The sequence below is a fragment of the Seriola aureovittata genome, chromosome 18 (genome assembly GCF_021018895.1).
Source record: "Seriola aureovittata isolate HTS-2021-v1 ecotype China chromosome 18, ASM2101889v1, whole genome shotgun sequence".
NCBI lineage: Eukaryota > Metazoa > Chordata > Actinopteri > Carangiformes > Carangidae > Seriola > Seriola aureovittata.
Window position 1 is genome coordinate 4,176,568 of NC_079381.1, and position 22,200 is coordinate 4,198,767.

Sequence of the window (22,200 nt, forward strand, 5' to 3'; positions counted from 1 at the left end):
TGCTCATTGTGGGAACTGCTGGGTTTCCCTCTATATTACTGAAAGGTCTTGACCTTACCCTGTAGAGTGGCTTGAGATAATGTATGTTGTGATTTTGTGCTATAAAAATAAAATTGAATTGAACTTTCTCAATTTGCTTGTAAGGGTGATATTTCTCTTTCTTATATCGCACACCACAGCATACATACAGTATATCATTACATATTAAGATCCAAGGGATAAAGCAGTATTTTATATCAGGACATCATGGTACCAATTTACACAGTGACATCTTTGCACGTGCTGCTATTCTGTTATTGTTGCTCAGAACTAAAATACAGAAAACTATGTGGACATTCTTGCCCACAGTGTGTATTCTCTTAAAGGGGGAAACCATAAGATCTGGTGTAGCGGGGAAAGAAATAACTCATCTCAAAATAACTCCCAAATTGATTGTGCTGTGAGCTCTGGTAGATTTGTTTTCTATGTGGACAGGCTGTGGGATCAGCTGTGAGTAAGAACAAGTTACCAGATGTGTAGAGTTCCCCCTCCTGGCAGATATAGGACCATGCCTCTGTAGATTCACACAGTTGTTGGAATTTATAGTGAAACTACATCAGTTATAATCAAAATGAAAGGAAAACTAGACATATATGTCAATATATGAAATTTTTCCAATTTTGAATAGGTTTTATATATATACTTTTTACATTTATGTTTTTATTTTTTATGACATATTTTACACATATGGAAATTCAATATATTCATTTGTATGGGCTGAGTGAAATAAGGAGTATTTGAATGGGCAGAGAAGATAATGTTTGTAATGGTTGTCAGTAAACTGTATTAGTTGTGGATGAGGCTGTAAAATGATCCTGAATGATCGACACAGGGAATAGAATATTTAAATAGAATATTTAAATCAATCTGTGACAGTGACATTCTATGGAACATGACACACAATGAGAGATTCTGCTGGTTCTTTTCAACTGTAGAAAACACAGAGTCGACAACTAACAGCCACAGAGACAACCGGAAACTGTTAAAGTCCACATTTCAGACAAGAAAAGCCAATTGTCAGATAACCGAACTGTCAATGAACACAGCAGATAAGTACTGAAATGAGAGGATTTACCTGTGTCTGAATGTGTTGTTTTCAAATGCAGAGACACGAGTTTTAGTTTTTAGTTTTTACGTTTTTAGTTGTTTTAAGTGGTCAGAACATAGATACACTAGACTCTCTAAACACACACCTCTATGAACTGTTAGTTGTCAGCATAACAGTATTCACCAAATTAAAGAATTGTTGAGGAAAGTGAAGAAACTCTGTTTATTGGGATATTGGCTGATGGTTAATACAGTTACACTAATGAACACATGAAGAAGCATCAGATCCTTTACTTAAGTAGAAATAGAAAAGCCACAATGTAAAAATATTACAAGTATGTTTTACAAGTTTTATCTGCAAAATTTCTGCAAAAAAGGTCTCGCTTCTTTTAAAGTTTTATATTACATTACTGGATTATTAATACTAATTCATTAACATGTAAGCTGTATTTAAATATTGCTGAGGTGAAACTAATTATTCTGTATTGTTCATTGCAAAGTAAGAGTTTCCCTCTGCCAGTGGACAGAGCATATGTCGGGTGCATCCCCCAGGTGGCAGCTCCACACAGCTTTGGACTGAATGTTCATGTTGCTCCCATGATCCACCAGGAGCCACTGTATGAACAGAATCTCATGCAGCCAGCTCATCTGTTCAGCCAGACAGGTGCTCACAGCCAGGGACAGGTAAGGTCCTAAGTATAGGTTAGAGATTGAGTCATACAAAATTAATCAATACCTGTATCAAAATGTTAGTTATTAATAATAAAAGCTGTAGGCCAACAGAAGAACAGCAAATGGTTTATTTTAATTTAAGCCAACTGATATCACGTGTAATGAGTTTTACAACAGAACTGTGAGGCTGCTTATCAATCTCATTAAGGACTGCCAATTAGCCATAATTCAGAAGTAATGATTCATGAGTACTCATTTTACTTTGTTGGAAATCTCCTATGACTCATGTGAAATGTGATGAACACTGTGTTGAAAGCCGTCTGAAAGCTCTAACAAATTGAAAGAAAAATGCCTGAAACTTAATCACAAATCCACTAGACAAAATTTCAAAAAATGAGAATTTTGAATGAAAAACTAACATAAACTCCCTTTATAAGGTATTGTGCTGCTAAAACAGCTTTGTGATGATTAACTCTCTGGAACTCTACTGGAGGAATGGACCACCGTACTTCCTGTCTTTTCTTCATTTTTTATTCTAATGCTGGAGAATTTTATCTCTTTGGGGCTCAAAAGGTTATCTAAATGCAACAATCTGAGAAGTTTAGAGGGTAAATGTCTCTTTAGTGAAATTTCAAACAACTCATAGAGATCTAAAACATGACAAGAAACCATAACAAGACTTTGCTATTTTGTTCTACAAAATGGTTTTTCTTCAGTAAAGTACAAGTACTAACTTTATTACTACGTTGCCATGTCATACTTAATGCTTAAATGAGTATTAATGGCAATATAGATAAGCACTTTAAATAAACAGCATCTGTGAGATCTTTCTTGTCCTAAATTGCCCAATTCCCAGTGGCTTTTTGGTCTAGGACAGGGGTCGGCAACCCAAAATGTTGAGGAGCCATATTGGACCAAAAAAACAAAAAACAAATATGTCTGGAGCCGCAAAAAATTAAAAGCCTTATATAAGCCTTATAATGAAGGCAACACATGCTGTATGTATCTATAGTAGCTATATTAGCCTACTATCAAAATGACTAAGTTGGCTACAAATACATAATGAGCCTTCATGATTAAATGTTTATTTTCCCTGCAGTGCATCCTGTAGAGAATGACGCACCACGTGACTACTCTGTTGTGCGATGCCGCCTCAAGTTTAACTTCATTTCTCATTTTCAGTTGAGAAAGATCCAGGGTTTAACTCCTGGACGAGCCTTTTGGAATAATGCAGGAATTGTCATTAGCAACATATCAAAATCAGAAGAAATGTCCTTGACGAGCCCCTTGCTTGGGTTGATACAGAAATGGTCATTAGCAACATGTGAGAAAAATTTCCTTTAAATACACCAAAGCAGACCTACAAGAAGAGCGCATTGCTTGTGTTTTTTGGATACTGCAAGCTTAGGGAGGGGTGGCAAATTAAAGGAAAAACCAAAATGAACTACTATATATTAGTACGGTCTTGGACCCCACAATCGGCCAGAACAGTTTCAATATTACTAGGAGTTGATGCTAAAGTCTCTTGAACTCTACTGGAGGCATGGAGCACCGTACATCTTGTCTATTCTTTATTTTTTGTTTCAATGCTGGAGAGTTTTATCTCTTTGGGGCTCAAACTGTTACTTAAATGCAACAATCTGAGAAGTTTAGAAGTATAGAGGAGGAAATGTCCCTTTGGTGAAAACTCATAGACATTTGAAATTAGACAAGAAGCCATTTTGTGAAGGGTTTGTTCTATAAAATCAATTTCTTAAGTAAAGTACAAGTACCAACTTTATTACTATATGTTGCTGTGCCACCCTTGATGCTATAATGACTATTTATTCCAATGGACCTAAGCACTGTAAAGAAACAGGGTTTGTGAGATATAATTCTTAAAAATGTGAGTAGACTGTGGTCTAGGGGTATGATTCTCACTTTGCGTGCGAGAGGTGCCAGGTTAAAACCCCAGACGAGCCTGTTTGGAAAAATACAGTAATGGCCATTGGCAGAAACTTAACTTAACAACTCACATGCCAGGAGAACAGAAGGAGAGAGGCAGGGAAATCGCAAGTGACTTTATTTCCTGGTTTCTTGGAAGTTCAGGCTGCACATGAAAAATTAACTTGCTTGACATTGTTATGTATGAATCTGCCAACCAGATTGACTTATTAATCAAAGGTTCCAGAGCATGTTGTTCATCTGCAACAACATCATCATTGCCTTTCTCCCCAACCTTAAACCCAAATGTGGCTTCAATATAATGTAATTAATGACTTTGCCCAATAGATGGAGCTGAGTCATTGAAATACCACTTGACCTGCTTGCTTTGAAAACTCAAAGACTTAAGTTAGAAATAACCTTTAGGAAATAAAGGTCAAAAGTCTGAATTACAAACAGTATTTATCCACAGAAGAAGTTCTACTGTGATCACACACATTTCATGATTGGACTCCTCACCTTCCTCAGGCCTTGCAGGAGTTAGTTTGTGCTACTTTAACTAGTTTCATCCAGTGGTTCCAAACATAGTGCTTATGACACTCCTAAGGGTCACCAGATAAATCTAAGGGGTTGTGAAATGATTTATGAGACAGGAAAGATAGAAGATTGAAGAAAGAAAAAACATGTTGTAATACACAAATCAGTGTTTGTTTGTTGGAATATTGGAGTAATTATGTTGTAAAATATTGGAAAATTTTACCCTGTTTAGAGGGGAAATATCTTAAGAACACTTATGCACATCATGTACACCCCGAATGACAGGCACACAGAAAGGGCTGGTAAGGAGACTGACAGGAATGGTAAAACCTTTATGGATTTTTTGATGGTCCACAGCAGCGCAGCTCACTGGGATCTGACAATTATTATATATTTGAGACTATATTTGACTATCCAGTGCTGCACTAAAGCGAAGGGTGGAGATAGGTCTGGCTTTGCAAACAGTTTGATTGATGTTATGTTTTTTTAAATAAGATTTCTAAAACTTAATATCATAATCAGCTGATGTTGATCTTAGTTTTCCCCCAATGTTGGTCATGGGCCTGTTTGGCCATATGGGCTATACTGGATGAAATCTTTTTTTTTTTGTGCTGAGGTGGTGTTTGTGTTGGAGTCTTTGTAGTGCTGGTAGCCAGTCTTTTGTTGACATTAGCAGACTCCATTTCTAACTTAATGTTAGCTAGGGTTGTTCTAGGGGAGTTTAAGACAACGATTAAGGCGAGGCACTGGGAAGCGAGCTGTAACTTCACATCCTTTGGATTTTACTGGAAAATTTGTCCCAAGTGGAATAAAAGTATAAATAAGCATAAAGTGGAAATACTCAAGTAAAGTAGAAGAACCTTTATGTAAGTAAAGTAATTAAGTAAATTTACTTTCCACCACTGCTAACGTGTTAGCAGAAAAACTTTTGTGAGGACATCCTCTACCCCTCAGTAGAGTCACCTCATATGCAGACATTATCATCACAAGTTTAAAAACCACATACATTTATATTTATATTTGTTTGATATTTCTCTGATGATTTACCTTTTGTAAAACCTTTAAACTCTAATCAATAATCTGATCTACTTATAGGAGTAAACTATTTTCCAAACATCACAATTCCATTGTAAGTTTTTTACTTTATTTTTCTTTATTGCAAAAATCACAACTGTCATACAACAGATACAATCATGCACATTCCTGTTCAACAAATGAAGTGCAACACAAGTTAAAACAGCAACAAACAACATTAAGATATTGTCTCCAGCCCTCTAGGCCATATTCAATTTTCGAAAACATAAATTCATAACACATAAATAAAAAAACCACTGCAGCAATAATGAAGCATGTACACACAATAGACAAGAGCTGACACGATAAACAGGACACACCCTCCACAGTCTATAAACACACTTCTCTGGGATACTCTGGATACTTCATCTCTTTTGTCTTGTAAAATGCCAGTGAAACATTCAGCCTGCAGAATGTGAACTGTGATGAATCCGCACATTTTTGTAGGATTTTAAGCCTCAAAGTCTAAAGGCTTTTCTCCCGTTCTGGTTATTAAGATATTTGAGATGTTCACTTGTTTTGATAAACCTGTGCCACAGGTGCTGCACTTAAGAAAATCTTTACAAAATACTAAAACAATCAAAATCAATACTTTAAACTTTATTAAATGCTAACATTAACGGTTTTGGCACACTGGGATAAATTTACAGGAAACATGACTGAGCCAATAATTTATCTGTGTTACTGCTTCCATATCTAAGTGCAGCATCACCATTTGATGGTTAAAACAACAAAACAAACAACAAAAAGCAATCAATATAATCTCATCATGAATCTGAATGTGCATTTCAATTACAATAATGTTTTCTTAAAAACTGAACAATGTTTATTGTAAAACACAGTATTTAGTAATGTACTATATTTAAGCAAAAATAGATTTCAAGAAATTTAAACTTCCAAAATAATCAGATGTCAAAACTTGTGATTTAGCTATGAGATTATCTTTTACAAAAGTTTACCACCCTATTTCCTGGATTCAATCCAGCCTTACTGAGTATCTTTACATAGATGTTAACCTTTGCTTCCCAAGATGATAAAGCCCTATTCAGCCCACTGATATTTAACAATTACAGTAAGATGTAAAATTGCAGTTGGTTAACAGGAATGGCAGTTTGTTAGTTGTCTCCTCGGTTGTCTGTGACAGGAGGTGGTGTTAGAATCTCCTCGGTAACACAGTGAGGCACATCGCTGGTTGACGCGGTAATAGGCGTGGTCTCTGTAACAATCGGCTTGTCTGTGACCACCGGGTCTGGTTCAGGGGTGAGCGTATTCCTCCCTTCCATAGTGACATTTGTAATGGCAGGCGTGGTCTCTGTAACAATCGGCTTGTCTGTGACCACCGGGTCTGGTTCAGGGGTGAGCGTATTCCTCTCTTCCATAGTGACATTTGTAATGGCAGGGGTGGTCACGGCAGCAGTTGTCATGGCAACAGTTGTCGCAGGTGGGGTGGTCTGAACGGTGACTTCCTCTGATGATTCCTCAGAAGATCGACTCTCTGAAGATTCACTAGATTCAGATGACTCTGAGGAGTCAGAGGAGTCAGAGGAAGAGTAGCTGGATTCACTGGACTGCCGAAACCTGTTCAAATCCGGCCATTTCTGTTTGATGCCACTGAGAGCGATGTTGGCATCACGATGATGCATGCCCCAACGGTTCTGTGGAGGACATATAAAATAAAATAGTCTCTACTCTCAGATAATGTCCATTACCATGGTGCGCCACTGACTGGAGCACGTCATGGCCCTACCCTGCAAACAGTATTACACAATACGTTTCTCACCTTTTTCAACATATGTACCTGACCTTGGTTATGGACTGTCAGCATCATCATATCTGTTCATCTGCATCATTCAACATTTGGGTAAACCTATAATGCTGTTAAGTTTGTAATTCACTCAGAAGCTTGTTAAGCTCACGTCGCTAACGCTTGCAATGGTTCCCACCAGACATTCATTTTTATTTCAACATCTGTTGAGTCACTGGCTGCTGCTCACTCAGTGCTGTGTTTATCCTGCATTACACTAGAGAAGTCTATTAGCTATTACTCTCAGCAGTGGTGTGACGTAGGAAGTGCTCAAAACACAGATGGGACTAAACAGCAGCTAACAATGTCCATATCCATCTGATTAACTGCTATTGGAACAGAAATTACTATTTTCATTATCTGCACAAATCAAATTTGACATTGTGGAAATGCATGTTACAACAACATGAGAACTGACACACAGCCGGCAATAGAGGAAGGGGAAGTAAGGAAGGGAAGTTTTAACATGCAGTGCTAAGGTTGGCTTACCGGCCTAGCTGAGGCTGTTGTAAGACAAATGATGGTGAGGGCGGCTGTCAGAAGCTTCATCTCGCCTCCTGTCTGCAAAGGCGGGAATGCACAAATGAAAACAAAGCCATTTACACACAACCAGACACACTGTCAGAGGCAGGTTTCTGCTGCAAAATTTGAATCAACTTTACAGCAGATAACGTAACTGATATAAAATCCACCATGTTTTAAAAAGAGATAAATATTCACATATTCAGTTTCACATAAACTCATAAAAATCTAGAAAAAATCTAAAGATATAAATTAGAACAAAAATAAATGTTCAGACTTACGAGTTTTTTGTAGGACCTCCTTTGTAACTGTTTAAAATCGGGGATAGAGCAATGGGATTGTGTGCAGCTGTGATCACTGCTTGTGTCTGACCTCAGGGCAGGATCCAGGACTGGTTCATATATGCTGCTTGGGCCGGGAGGCTGGGCTGGGCAGGGCTGTGATGGAGGAGGTGAGGGTTGAGTAACACTGGATGGCCTGAGGCTGCAGTGGGAGGAGCAGAGGAGGTGTTAAATCAGAGGCAAAAGTTGTTGTTGTTTTGTTTCTTGAGTTATGTTTTTATTCTTCTTTGGCACATATTTGGCATATATTGTACTGTTATATTTTAAAACTCATACATGGGATGCAGAAAACCAGAAGTACACTCCAATTCGATACTGCACAGTAATGTACAAAATTAATCAGACACTTTGCTTTGGCAGCTTCTGGTTAGATGCATCCTGTTTAGTTTAATTATCAATGAAATGTTTCTAGAACTGGAACTGGAGAACACCTGTGGCAAACTGAACAAACTTTATTTGTAAAGCACCTTTCATAATGCAGCTCAATGTGCTTTGGCTGAGGCTGTGGTGTAAGGCATGGTGGATAGACATTTCTCAAACATTAACCATACATAGTTCTCATCTGCAGTCATTGTAGAAAGGAAATATTTTCAAATGAGGGTTTTAGGTATTATCTGGGATTTTGCAGGATTATCTGATATTGAGAAATGACAATTGGTGATGAAAGCCTGAATGACGTGATGGAGAGATACAGACAGACTACAGGAGTGTGCCGCCGTCAGTGGAATCTTACAGTAGAGTTAGAGTGGAACCACACTTTGATCGGACAGCCGTGTGTCTGCGTGTGTGTGTGCGTGTGTCTGCGTGTGTATGTGCGTGTGTCTGCATGTGTGTCTGCGTGTGTCTGCGTGTGTGTGCTTGTGTGTGCTTGTGACACTAGTGTGTTACTTCATCACTCTGAAACTTCTCCCCCCTTCTCTTCCTCTCTCTTCTCGGCACCAAAACCACACAATCACGTCAGGCTCAGCTCACCTTGGCCTCTGGACGTTTTTTAGCCATGTCATTATGTCTTGACAACTGTTGGACAGACTGCCATGAGATTCAGCACAGATCTCCAAGAGGTGCCCAGATTCAACTCAGTTAGCGCCAAATCATAACTTACATTATAGCAAGGCACTTTACAAGGTCAGGTCAAGACCTTATTTATATATCAATAATGATAATAACAAAACACTTTGCTTATCATCCAACTTTTCATCTAGTTCCATCTGCAAGTTTTTACCATGTATAAGATGGACTGGCACAAAACTTTATAGACAGTCATGGTTCCCTGAGGATGAATCCTAATCACTTGGGCTGATTTTTGGCTGGTATCAAATTTTTAAAGTTACCAAAATGCATTGAGAAATAGAAACAGTGTACGTGAGTCATGTGCATTGTGCAGTCAACAGGTGATATACCTATACCTATAACATAATTATCTGAACATAGTATAACATTGTGATGTGGTGATTAACACATAATATCATGAAGAAGCCTCTTGTATAATTACAGCAGTAGCACAGTACAGGACACCAGTACATTTACGTCCAACATGTCTTCCAACCTGAACAACCACATAGGTCATTTTTTTCAACCCTCTGAGACGACCGGAGTGTCTCCCGAAATAACACACCTACAGTGACAGGCGCACCAAACCTTGGTTGTCATGGTTACAATAATGCGGACTGTACCGAGAGCAGCATACCTACCTTTGTCCCCATGGTTACTATAATAATGGTCATGGCTTGTTCAGGTTTAGGGCTCGTTTCCTACAGGGGGATTTACATCCATTCGATGGCTATAACTGTCATAATTGCTGGTAAAATGCACACATGCAACAAAGTATATCCATCATTGTCACAGCACACACACCACACGTCTGCAGTACGAAACATAAACCTACTGCAAAAAATGTGAAACTAAGGAAATTTGTGTGAGTAAGAATTAACTTGGAAAACAGTTTAAGCCACATCCATTATACCTTATCCAGAGCCATTCATGGGGAAATTTCAACTCTGGTCAATTATTACCATCATCCAACCACAGTCTCGCCTCATGTATGGTCATGTACATTATAACAGGATACTTTGTGGTTTAGGAAGTGAATCAAGGTTGTAGGAGTTAACAGTAAAAGACCCCACTTTGCCTTTGTCACTCTTATTTTCCCCTGTGATAATTTAAGATCTTCCTGTTCTCATGAACCTTTATTTTAAGCCTTTTATTTTAGAACTTCTTAGTCAGTTCATAAGTGTATGTAAATAAAAATAAAATGGCCTCGGAGAATCTCCCACATGTCTTGCTCAAGAACAGCCTTACAACATTTCCAGAAGGATGTGTCACCACTGCGGTTCATTTTCACGTCACAGAGCTGCTTCATGCTTTTGTTGTTTTGCGTTATATTTCTCACTGTGATAAAGTTCATGACCAGAAACTAGTGCTGTTAAAATGACAAAACTAAAACTATATCTTATGTTGTTATGACTCATTCTCTGGTGATAGCAAGAAAATCTATAGAGAAATAATATCATGTTGGCTGGGAGGAGGGGTTGAGCCTTAGGCCCTCCCCAAAATTACTAATCCCCCCCAACATCTCATAGTAATAAGCTGTCCAAATCAGTTGGACCAGACATTAAACAGGCATTTTACCTGCCAGCTTCCTGGTTCAAAGTCCGTGTAATGTCCAGTTAAGGCCATGTGTGAATAGAGCTGGTCATTGTCCAGGGAATTCACAGTGAGTTTCTGTCACATTTCCTTTTCATCGGGGGGGGGGTCTTTAAATAACTATGAAAGGGCAAAAGAGATAAACAATTAGACCTTAATGGACGGTGAGAAGAGACTCATAAAGCCCTGTACATGTCAGAGCAACAGACATAAAACCCCATTGTCTATGGAGAATCTATGACCAAAGAGCTTGTAGTGTACATTCCTAGACATCGCATGTGCTTTTGTGGCCCTTCAGACTATTATGTGCATCAACGGGCTCGTCCGGGATTTGAACCCGGGACCTCTCGCACCCGAAGCGAGAATCATACCCCTAGACCAACGAGCCACTGGTAGAAAAAAAATTATAACAAACAAGATCTCACAAACCCTTTTTATATCAAGGGTGCCACTGCAACATAGTCCATTTCATAGAACAAACCCAAAATAGCAGAGTCTTGTTGTGGCTCCTTGTCATGTTTCAGATGTCTATGAAGTTGTTAGAAGTTTCACTAAAGAGACATTTCCCCTCTAAACTTCTCAGATTGTTGTATTTAAATAACAGTTTGAGGCCCAAAGAGATAAAACTCTCCAGTATTAAAAAAAAAAAAACTAAAAATGAACGAGACATCTGGTGCTGTAGATTTGTAGAATCATCAGCGAGGCAGATTGAAGCTTTTCGGGTGGCACATGGGGGCCCAATACCTTACTAAGAGAGTTTACATCGATTTCCTTTTTAGTTTGTCACCCTTCTGTATATGCTAGTTTGTAACATCCAAATAAAAGTATCAAGTAGTGGTTTTGCTTTGAAATATTTCCAGATGTTTCCTCTGACATGGTGCTAATGACCTTCTTTCTATACGATTGGGCTCGTCCGGGATTTGAACCCGGGACCTCTCGCACCCAAAGCGAGAATCATACCCCTAGACCAACGAGCCAGTGAAACATGAACTTTTATCTCAATTTTCATTTCCATTAATACTTGTTACAGCATCAAGGGTGACACTGCAATCTAGTAATAAACTTGGTACTTGTACTTTACTTGAGAGGATCCATTTTATAGAACAGGCATGTCCAAAGTCTCACTGACCAATTTTAAATGGCCCGCAGCATGCTTGTTCTTCATGAGAACTCCTAGCTGGATTTAAAAAGAAGAAATCTATATTCATGGTTCTGGGCGTCAGTGGATCAGACAAGGATTTCCATAAGATTTGGATCATGTCACAAACATAAAATAGGTGATCTGTTGTTTCTAAATTTATGTAGGTCAGCCGAGGTGAAACTACATTGGTGCATCGCTTTAAATGTTTCTGCAGCAAGGAATTGTGGGACAGGAACAGTGTTTCCTATGCTAAAGGAGATAAGATAGGAAACGGTGAAGCTCCTTTCCTTATCATTTAGAGAATTGGACCAACTCTTTTCATGGCTGCTGCTCAGATAATTCCGGATTATTTCACTCAGTTAGGAACTTTCCTAGCAAAAAAGACTTTTCGACTGCAGCCATCGTCTAGTTATGGTTCATCTTCAGATGTCTGAGTTGTTAGCATTTTCACTAAAGACAGATTTTTGAACATCTGAGATTGCTTCATTTAAATATTTAAATAACTATGTGAGGACTAACGAGATACACAATCAGACCTTAATGAAAGAATAAATGAGCAGTGAGATTTATAACACCCTTCAGAAGTCAGACATTAAACCTTGTCTTCATAGGAGACATGATGTACAAGCATTATAGCGGCTTTCTAGTGGGTGTTAATGTACTAATGGGCTCGTCCGGGATTTGAACCCGGGACCTCTCGCACCCTAAGCGAGAATCATACCCCTAGACCAACGAGCCACCGCTTTACAGGTGTTTAAGTCAAGAAGTGTTTATTTCCATTAACACCTGTTAGAGCATCAAGGGTGATACTGCCACACAATAATATAGCTGGTGCTTGGACTTTACTACAGTAGCTAAATCTATTGTATGTATGAGTTGTTAGTATTTAAAAAAATTCCACTCCAATCATCTTGTAATTGTTTTATTTAAATATTTTGATATCTACATAACTAAACACAAACACGATCCTTAATAAAGAGACTGGGCCACATCATATTGTCTTAGGAAGAGAGGAGACCGAAGAGTTAATCCTCCTTGTGGGCCTAGCAGTGTCCATCAGTACACTATTGTAACCAGTGGGCTCGTCAGGGATTTGAACCTCTGTCACACCCAAAGCAAGAATCATACCCCTAGACCAACTAGCCACTGGTTGTGGGCAATTTATCACAAGACAGATCTCACTCACCATTTACAGTGTTTACTTTCAAATTGTATGCTACTTAGCTTTTTCCATTTAACACTACTTTACACTCCTACTTTAGTTTGAGAGAAATGTATTTATTATACATACAGTATATATATAAGTATATATAACATTTATGTCAATGTACTTTGAGAAATACTTTTCTCTCTTCTAAAGCATCAACAACCATGACCAGCATACGTCATGTAGGTTACATGAACCAACACAACTATGAAAGGCAGTGGGAGGGGGTATTCCTATTAGTAATACTGTAATGATTGTGTGAATGAAAAATACTGAGTCACAGTGAGTTCAGTCATGGCACTGGCAGACAGTGTTGCAACAGTATCGGGATCCCTGTTGTTAATTGTTGGATATAAATGGAAAAGTCATCAAGTTGATGTGATTAAGTATTTTGTGTGAAACTGGAGGAATCATAATTGCTGCTTGGATTATGTTCATTGTCATCTTTTGTAGCTCAGGAAATGTGATGTAATAAGTTGTTTTGGATGAGTCAGTATGTAAATAAAGTACAGGACTTTGGAGACCAGGGTTCATGTGATCCATCCTGTGTGTGGTTGGTCAGGTTCAGGCTACTACTACTACTTAGGTTAAAGTTTGGGAAAGTCATTATTTGGAGTATTAAAGCATTAAAGAATTAATATCCTATCTTGTGCTTTAAATCACTAATGTCTTTATCAAGATTTTGCCAAAACCAGCACCTTCCCTGAACCTTCAACAAGTGCTTTAATGTATATATGTGTGTGTGTGTGTGTGTGTGTGTGTGTGTGTGTGTGTGTGTGTGTGTGTGTGTGGTGTGTGTGTGTGTGTGTGTGTATATATATATATATATATATATATATATATATATGCTAACCATGCTTTGCTTACCATGAGTTGATATTCTAGTGAAAACATTTGCAATAATTATATTTTGCAGATACATTCAATGGAAATATTTTGCAAGATAGGTTCAAACACAATCCAGATGTCATCACGTCTTTCATAACATATTTGCTGTTGCTAAATATAATTTTTGCAAGACAAGGTTGACTGAACAGTATCCTGCCAGTCAGAAGATTTAAATGTTTTAGAATGACGGATAACATTCAAATTCATTGTATGCATTAGAAAATCACACAATATATATAAGGAATTGGTATAATAGAATTGTAAATTTGTTTTATTACTCTGAAGAATGACAGGATGACTTGTTGAATAATTTAATTGTAAGAAAAAAATGACAAAAAGAAACAAGCAAACAAAAGATCAAATAATATCTTTACGGAAAATGCTTTTTTTTTATTATGAATTACATGAGGACATCAAGGTAATACTGATCCTGGACAAATATGCACAAGAATGCTAACACTGACTGTGTGTTTCAGAAACTAGACAGTGCTTCCACTGTTAATTTGCCTTTTAACGTCTGTCCACACCAGAAGTGGGAATGTAAAACGTTACTGCCAGAGCAGGAAGAAAATGATGGACAAACCAGTTACGTAGTGGCTCTGATCAGATAAATTTCCCCACAAAGCACTGGGATCAGCTGGTCACTAATAGACATAGTGGCTGATCAGAATGTGTTATGGCTGCAAAAAATGTAATGTCATATAATATTACGTAATTCAAAAGAGTGAGTCACAGTCGAGACTCATCTGCGTAGTTACACTGTTTTTCCATAGGCTTCGTAAAAGAAATGGGCAGGGTTCATTAGACCCTTGTCATGGCAGAGACTGTAACATGTCACAACAGGAAAAGCACATGAGTGATTAATAATGTTAATGATGGCTGCATTCCATTTAGTTTAGCCTCTCTGGAAATTGTCTCTCTGCTGTTCTTTTAGTCAAATGGACAATAGTTAACTCTCCATACACTTGCCAGAGTTTCCCGTTTGTTGCTTTTAATGATAACTAATAATCTGGTGGTTTTGCGGACTGTGAAGCTCCCTGTGTCATACCTGGTTGCTGGCCTTCCTGCCTCTCTCAGCTTGTTGTTTCTGCCTCTTACATGCAGATTAACATTCTATGGATTACGTCCGCTTGGAGTACTCTCTTTCTTGTATTCCATCCAGTGACATCGATGCTCCAATACACATCTGTGGAACTTTTTCAACTCTGATTCTACCCCTCTGAGCCACCACCGCTTATTGTGCAGACTTAATTAATTCTGGCAAAGGGAACACAAGAGCACTTTTTTTCCATTGTAAAGAACATCCTCCGGCCGCCTGATACTCTCCCACCTTAAATATACTGTGTTGCCCAATGTGACACTTTCATGGACTTGCCAAAATCGAAAACATCCACCAACAATTGATTTCACCTGGATATATGGTTCACAGGTTACCTTATCCAGCATTGTATGACCCCCCTCTTTCTACTTCAGCTAATTTCAAACTCCCAACTGTTATTGAAATCTCTGGTTTTATTCAAAACGCTAAGCCTTCTACCTGCAAGTTAAATCCTTACCCAGTAAAAGCCTGTCTTCCCTCCCTCTCCTCTGTGATAACTGCTAACTCTTGTGCCATAATCACTCAAATCAGCTGCAATAACTCCAACCCTGAAGAAACCTGATGCAGACCGCAACACTTTGAACAACTACCGCCCTGTCTCAAACCTGCCCTTCCTCTCTAATACAAGAGAAAACTGTCATTGCTCAGGTTCACTCTCACCTTACCAATAACCATATGTACAAACAATTTCAGTCCGAATTTAGCCCACTTAACAGCTCAGAGACAGCTATGGTCAAAATCACAACGACCTGCTGATGGCAGCTGATTCTGGACTATTAACCATACTTGTACTCCTTGATCTTTGATACAATTTCCTTTAATATTCTTCTAGACAGGTTATCATCTATTGGCATCACTTGCACCCGTCATGGCTGGTTTAAATATCTGGTCGCACTCAGTTTGTTCAGTTAAAGAATTTCAGATCACAGTCCTGCCCTTTTACTACTGGTGTTCCCCAAGGCTCTGTCTTAGGCCCCCTTCTGTTCATCAACTATCTTCTACCTCTTGGACACATTTTCAGGAAATTCAGTATTCAGTTTCACTGTTATGCTGATGACACCCAGCTCTACATGTTTACCAAGCCAAATTCCACCCTTTTCCCTCTCTGACTGTCTGCTGGAAATTAAATCCTCGTTGTCCTCCAACTTTCTCAAACTCAACAGTGATAAAACAGAGGTTCTCCTCATTGGTGCTGAACACATTATCTTTTACTGTACATTGTAAGGTGTCCTTGAGTGCCTTGAAAGGCACCTACAAATAAAATATTATTATTATTATTATTATTATTATTATTATTATTATTATTATTATTATTATTATTAGTCAAACCAGATCCAGGATCCTGGTATTGTGCATGTTGGTGATTCTCAGGGCACACACACAATGAGACATCATTGAAAATATCAGATACATTAGACTTGTCTGCAGTGTTGGCCAATCTTTGTTTTCAGTCTAATGTGACTTGGACATTTTCTGAAAGATAAAGACTTATATTAAGTTTTAAAAATGAGCCACACTGAGCATAACTCAGAGCTAAGACAAAACATACTGTGGAGCTGATAATTAGAAGGAGAAGAAGTTTACAGAGACATGGAGTGAAAGGAGCTGTGTGGTTTGTGGGTTCCGCTGTTGGCCACATTTTTTTGTTTTTTTTAAGAAGTTCTGCAAATTAAGATGGTGAAGACTCTTTATACAACAGATCAATATAGATGTCTATGTGAGGTGTGATAGTTTGATCTGAAACAAATAGGGTGTTACTTGTGCACATCCAAAAGCACTTTCACAAGAGCTGGTCAAAAAGATTCACCTAGAGACAAAAGTAAGAAAAATGTGCTAATAGCTTCCGGAAATAATATTAATGAAACATTTTGATCTGCAAGGATCTTTGTCAGGCACATATCAAATAACTATTTCAAAGCAGCACAGGCACTTTGGTTCATTTGACTTGCTTTTTGATGAATTCTATTCTTTGTCTGTCTATATGAGATTTAACGTTGGCTTATGTTGGAAGCTGCGCTCTCTTTATAGAGGCATGTCCCATCAGCCATGTGGGAGGAGCAGGCAGTGTTGCCCAGCTCTACTCTGCTCTGATTGATTCAGCCTGAGGGCAGTTTGAGTCTCATTATGTTGATCACAATCACCTGTGTCTTTAAAATCACTGCTGATTTTGAACTGAATGCCATTTTTTTTTCTTTCTTTTGGATCAATTGTTTTTGAATCATCTGCCAGCAATCATTGTTGCCAGGACTTTCAATTAAAAAAAACAAAAAATGATATGAAATATGATCAGTGCAGAAATGTGGCTTAATGGAATGTTTTCATTAAGTCTAATTAGTGGTCGGAATGTGTTTGTGCCTGATGTTCTGCTGAGTTTGATTAATTTTAATATTTTTTAATATATTTCAACAATAAGAACTTACCACAAGATCATATGCAGTTCTGCATGACGATCAATTTTCTGGTGATAAGAGGATGATGTTAACCCTCTCTAATATCATGATACCAGAGACAAGGGCTCAGTGTGGTGATGAAACTGTTTTAACTCTTCAGTATATGGATTTACAGTTTTTCTCAGTCGCTTTGGTACATTTCTCGAATCATCCTCGACATTTGCAAAACAGTTAGTGAATTTCTCAAAACAATTCATACAAATAGCAAAACACCATGGATTACCTGCAAAAGCCAGTCTCTTGCTCAAAATCCTTAGTTCATCTCTCAAAAGTAAATATCTGTGTCAATGAACATGTCACTGCCATCAGATGACAAGTCCTTGTGTTATTGTGTACGGATAAGACAGTCAAATTGCTTAGTCGTGTTGTCAATATAACAGTGTCTCTGGAGGGATGTTCTGATGTAAACTATGGCTAAAGTTTTGATGATAATTATTGTAAATTGTAAGTTACACCTTAGTGTATTGATTGCAAGAGACTGGACAAGATTCACATTTACGCTTTTACTGCTTGTACTGTAATTTGTTGACAGACCATGTCATTGTGATACAGAAAGGCCTCGTCTGCCTCTTCCTCTGTTTTGCCTCCCAACTCCTCCTCCACGCAGCCTCACTCCTCTTCCTCTTCTTCTTCTCTCTGGCTGTTGACCCCGTCCAATTCCTTGTTCTTCCATTGTCAGACATTGTAACATTGTGTTGTGCTCCGGCTATATATATATATATATATATATATATATATATATATATATATATATATATATATATATACTTGCCAGTTGATGGTTCATGAGATGCACCTTTGAGCTATCTCAGAAAACTGGTTGATCATTCGTTGATCTAATGCTTCACACATTTGCCCTCGTTAGAGAAAGTCAAGATTCACCTGGGAGCAATTTACCAATTCAGGACAGATTTAGAAAAAAAAGTCTAATGGAAATGTATAGACATATGTTTGACATATTATGACAACTTGTTCAACCATTTTGCATGTAAAGACTTATGCGATGAACTAATGCCTAAATGTTGTGGGGGGTGAGACTATTCACAGAGACCCATTATAATACATTTTGATCAATATGACATAAGCAATTGATAATCTAGGAAACAGCAGAGAATTCTACATAATCATTTGCATGATGAACCAAAGCATTTGCAACTTGTTCAAAGAAATGAGAAACTGCTTTTTTGATTTGCACAAGTGACACAATGATGTGAAGATTGAACAAGTAGTTTTGAGAATTTCAATTCTGATCTGAGAAACGAACCAAAGTGACAGAGAAAAACTGTAAACTCTTCAATCAAAAATCTAAACTTAAAAAAAAGTTAATCTTCTCCACTACAATTTAAACATAGAATCATGTTTAGGAGTCTTACCCTCTAGAAAGAGTCAACATTCTGAATCACAATGTCTCCAGTGTAATCTTAGTGTTTGTTAAAAAAAAACAATTGACTGTTTTAAAGACTAATTTTAAATCCATTACACACAAAACCTGGTAACAATCTTCACTTTTTTTGGTGATACCATAACTTTTTATTTAGAAGAAAAGCTGTTTTTTTTTATTTTTTAATCTTTTACAGTAATTGTTTATCACTGGGTTTAAACATGCATCTATTTGTTGTTGTTTTTTGCCTTAATGAGAAAGTTAAATGTCTGGATTGTTCACGTATTGTTCAAGTATTGCTAAAGAAAGTAAACTGAAAGATAAACAGAGTACATAATGAGGGTCATATGTTGTTTGGGAAATGCAGCAAACATCTCCATTTAGTTGGAGGATGTGTAAAATACTTCAAATGTCTCCTAATCTTGTGTGTTACAAACCCTGATGATAAGTGACCTCTAGTGGTAATAAAACTCTGGTGCAACCTTAACTAACTTTACAGTAACTGCATGTTCAGAGGATGGACAGATTAACAGAACCTCTTGCCAACATCTAAATTTCTGAACCAAGTATAGTAACGCTTTTATGAGTGGAAATACTAATATTCAACTCATCGAACATAAAGTTATTCACACACATTCAACTCATCATTGACTGTTTCAAATGGGAGCAACTATTTCTGTGCACACCCTTACAACATGGTAGCCAGGATGTTGGTGGTCATAAATATTCCTTTGCAAACACATAACATAAATCACACTCATTAACTGAATTGTCTGAAACTGAAAGGGGGTCATACTTGTGAAGCGGAAATGCATTTGCAAGATGTGGAAAAACTCTTCATTGAAAAACCTCTCCTTATATACTGATTTTGGGGGTGCATCTTTGGGACTGTTGCTAAGGCCACATGGTTTCAATACAAAGAATGATTATATTTTGCTCAGTCTCCTCCGCTCCCTTCCTAAACCTTATCACATCACAATAACACAGCCAAGGTGTTATTGTTACTAAACTGAGAGGTTTGGCGAGGTGTTATGTTTTCAAAACCTTGCTCATCCAGGTGCACTTAAAGTATCTCAGGAGAGCAACCTGCTTATTACATAGATTAGTTTTAACAAATTCAAATAAACTTAGCCGTTTTTGTCCCGTCTCCATGTTTTGTCTTGTCATTTCCTGTTTTATTAAGTAACTCTCCTCTCGTTTCAGGTCACTTGCCCTTCCTCACGTGTCACCGGTCTGATTGTCTTCCCTGATTCCCGATTGTGTCCACCTGTTCCCCGTTACCTCCATGTGTTCAAATAGTCTGCGTCTCCCTTTGTCTTGTTGCCAGTGTGTTCGTCTTCGTCCTTGTCTACGTGCGTTCACCCCAGCCTTTCCACAGTCTTGACCATAGTCCTTTCATTGATTTTGTTCTTATTCCTCCTAGAATGAGATTTTGAGTTGTAAGTTTCATATCTTCATAGATTAGTGCCTCCAGTTTTCAGGAGTTTTCTGTTGTCTCTACCTCATTTTGCTACTTCTTTTTCCTCCGTAGCGGGAGTGATTTTCTGTTACTGTTAACGTTTTATATAGTCTTTTGGGTTTCCTCCTTTTTAGTGGAGCGATTATTATTTTGGTAGTTTTGCAGCCACACATCTTCCATTTTGTAAGAAGTGCATCAGAAGAAAAATGTCATAACCTGCTTTGTTTACTCTGTCTCGAAGTTCAGAACCTGTATCCCTCAAAGACTTTTTATTGAAGAACCTGAAAACCCTGCATCTGCGTCCTGCGTTTTAGTCTGGTCGTGACAGGCCTCAGCTGACACCAACACAGATCAGCTGTTGCCAAGAGATGAAACCTCCATATGTCTCATATGCTCAGTCATCAACTGTCACATAGTTGTCATTGTTGAAGTTATACAGGCACAAGTGATTTTTCTTCTTTTCTATACACGATATGTATTATGAGCATATCATGAGTATTATTATATGTGATAACATTCCTATCTCCTACATGCCAACTAAGGATATTGGAGTGTATGAGTGTGACTGGATGAATATTTGCCTGCCGATGTCTCATCATGCTCTAAGAGCTCAGATTTATTATCACCCCCAGTATTGTTGGGTTCCTTACACACCCACAGACCTTTTCCCCAAGTTTTGCTAGTTTAGGCATCCAAAAACATACATGATGTGACGCATTGAGTATGAGGTTATATAGTTACAGGTTATCATTGAGACAGAATACCAAGAACATCATGGTACATGTATAATTTCTTGGCAGAAGCTATTTATATCTACAACCAATAGCTTTAGTGAAGAGAGGGTATGAATGAGTCACTTTCTGAAAAACCTGCCACATCTGTCACAAACGATTGCAAAACTATTAATCTGGCAAGAGGGGGAAAGTCTCAAAGACCATGAGGATGTCTGTCAGACACAGGAAAGTGTTTCAGTAAAGAGGAACATTGTACCAACTCTAAAAGACTGGAACAGAGTTGGTCAATAAATCTAAAGCTGTTCCTGTCGTTCCGTCCACCTCCTATGGATTTATGAAGTCAGTGGCAGTAGATGTAGTGTGTGCAGGTGCTGTGCATGTGTTTCTCATATTGAGTTTTACTTGTTGTTGTGACCAGTGCCAGAAGAGTTTCAGTTGATTTTTAAAAAAAATCCCCAAATGTACTTTATGTTGCAGTTTCGTCTTTTTAGTTGCCACCACATCACCACTGACTGAGGTCTATTTGGTTCAATCTGGAAAATTGAACAGGGATTAGAATCAGAATACTTTATTGATCCCCAGGGGGGAAATTAGTTTGCGCAACAGTTGTTCCTTAGCAAATAATAGAGAATATGAAGTAGAAAAATATGATCAAGATTAAAAAAAGATAAATATATACATCGATGTACATAAGATAAATAGAAATATGTAAAGAAATGTGTAAGTAGCTTATATGAGTATTAAAATTGCACTTTCTTAGTAGTGTATAAATTATGAAAAGTACAAATTATGAGGTCGAACTGACCCTCAGAGGGAAGAGTTGTACTGTTTGATAGCCACAGGCAGGAATGACTTCCTGTGGCGCTCTGTGTTGTATCGTGGCTGGATTAGTCTGTTGCTGAAGGTGCTCCGGTGCCTGACACCGTGGGGTGGGTGGGAAGTGTTGTCCAGGTTGGTCAGTAGCTTAGATAGCATCCTCCTGTCTCACACCACCGCCAGAGAGTATCCATCACGAGAATGCTACCGGTTTTTCCGGATCAGTTTGCTGAGTCTCTTGGTGTCTGTCCCCTTCGACCTGCTGCCCCAGCACACAGCAGTAAGCAGGATAGCGTTGGCCAACACAGACTCATGGAACATCCTCAGCATTTTCTTGCAGATGTTGAAGGACCTCAGCCTCCTCAGAATGTAGAGATGTTTTTGGCCCTTTTTATAGAGGACTTCAGTGTTCTTTGCCCAGTC

At 38.2% G+C, this 22,200-nt stretch overlaps 1 protein-coding gene and 3 non-coding genes across 4 annotated transcripts; all 4 read right to left on the minus strand.

Annotated features, from left to right (window-relative positions):
• Positions 1 to 5,871: 5,871 nt before the first annotated feature.
• On the minus strand, positions 5,872 to 8,081 carry LOC130186528 (ubiquitin carboxyl-terminal hydrolase 36-like). The gene is made up of 3 exons (XM_056403713.1): positions 7,900 to 8,081; positions 7,586 to 7,657; positions 5,872 to 6,947 (listed from the first exon to the last, which is right to left on the minus strand). The coding sequence occupies exons 2-3, from the start codon at positions 7,643 to 7,645 to the stop codon at positions 6,408 to 6,410; spliced, it is 600 nt and encodes a 199-aa protein (XP_056259688.1). The 5' UTR covers positions 7,646 to 7,657; positions 7,900 to 8,081; the 3' UTR covers positions 5,872 to 6,407.
• A 2,837-nt stretch (positions 8,082 to 10,918) lies between these two features.
• On the minus strand, positions 10,919 to 10,990 carry trnap-cgg (transfer RNA proline (anticodon CGG)). The gene has a single exon. It is a non-coding gene; the product is annotated as a tRNA-Pro (tRNA).
• A 517-nt stretch (positions 10,991 to 11,507) lies between these two features.
• Positions 11,508 to 11,579, minus strand: trnap-ugg (transfer RNA proline (anticodon UGG)). The gene has a single exon. It is a non-coding gene; the product is annotated as a tRNA-Pro (tRNA).
• Positions 11,580 to 12,409: 830 nt separating this feature from the next.
• On the minus strand, positions 12,410 to 12,481 carry trnap-agg (transfer RNA proline (anticodon AGG)). Its single transcript has one exon. It is a non-coding gene; the product is annotated as a tRNA-Pro (tRNA).
• Positions 12,482 to 22,200: the final 9,719 nt, after the last annotated feature.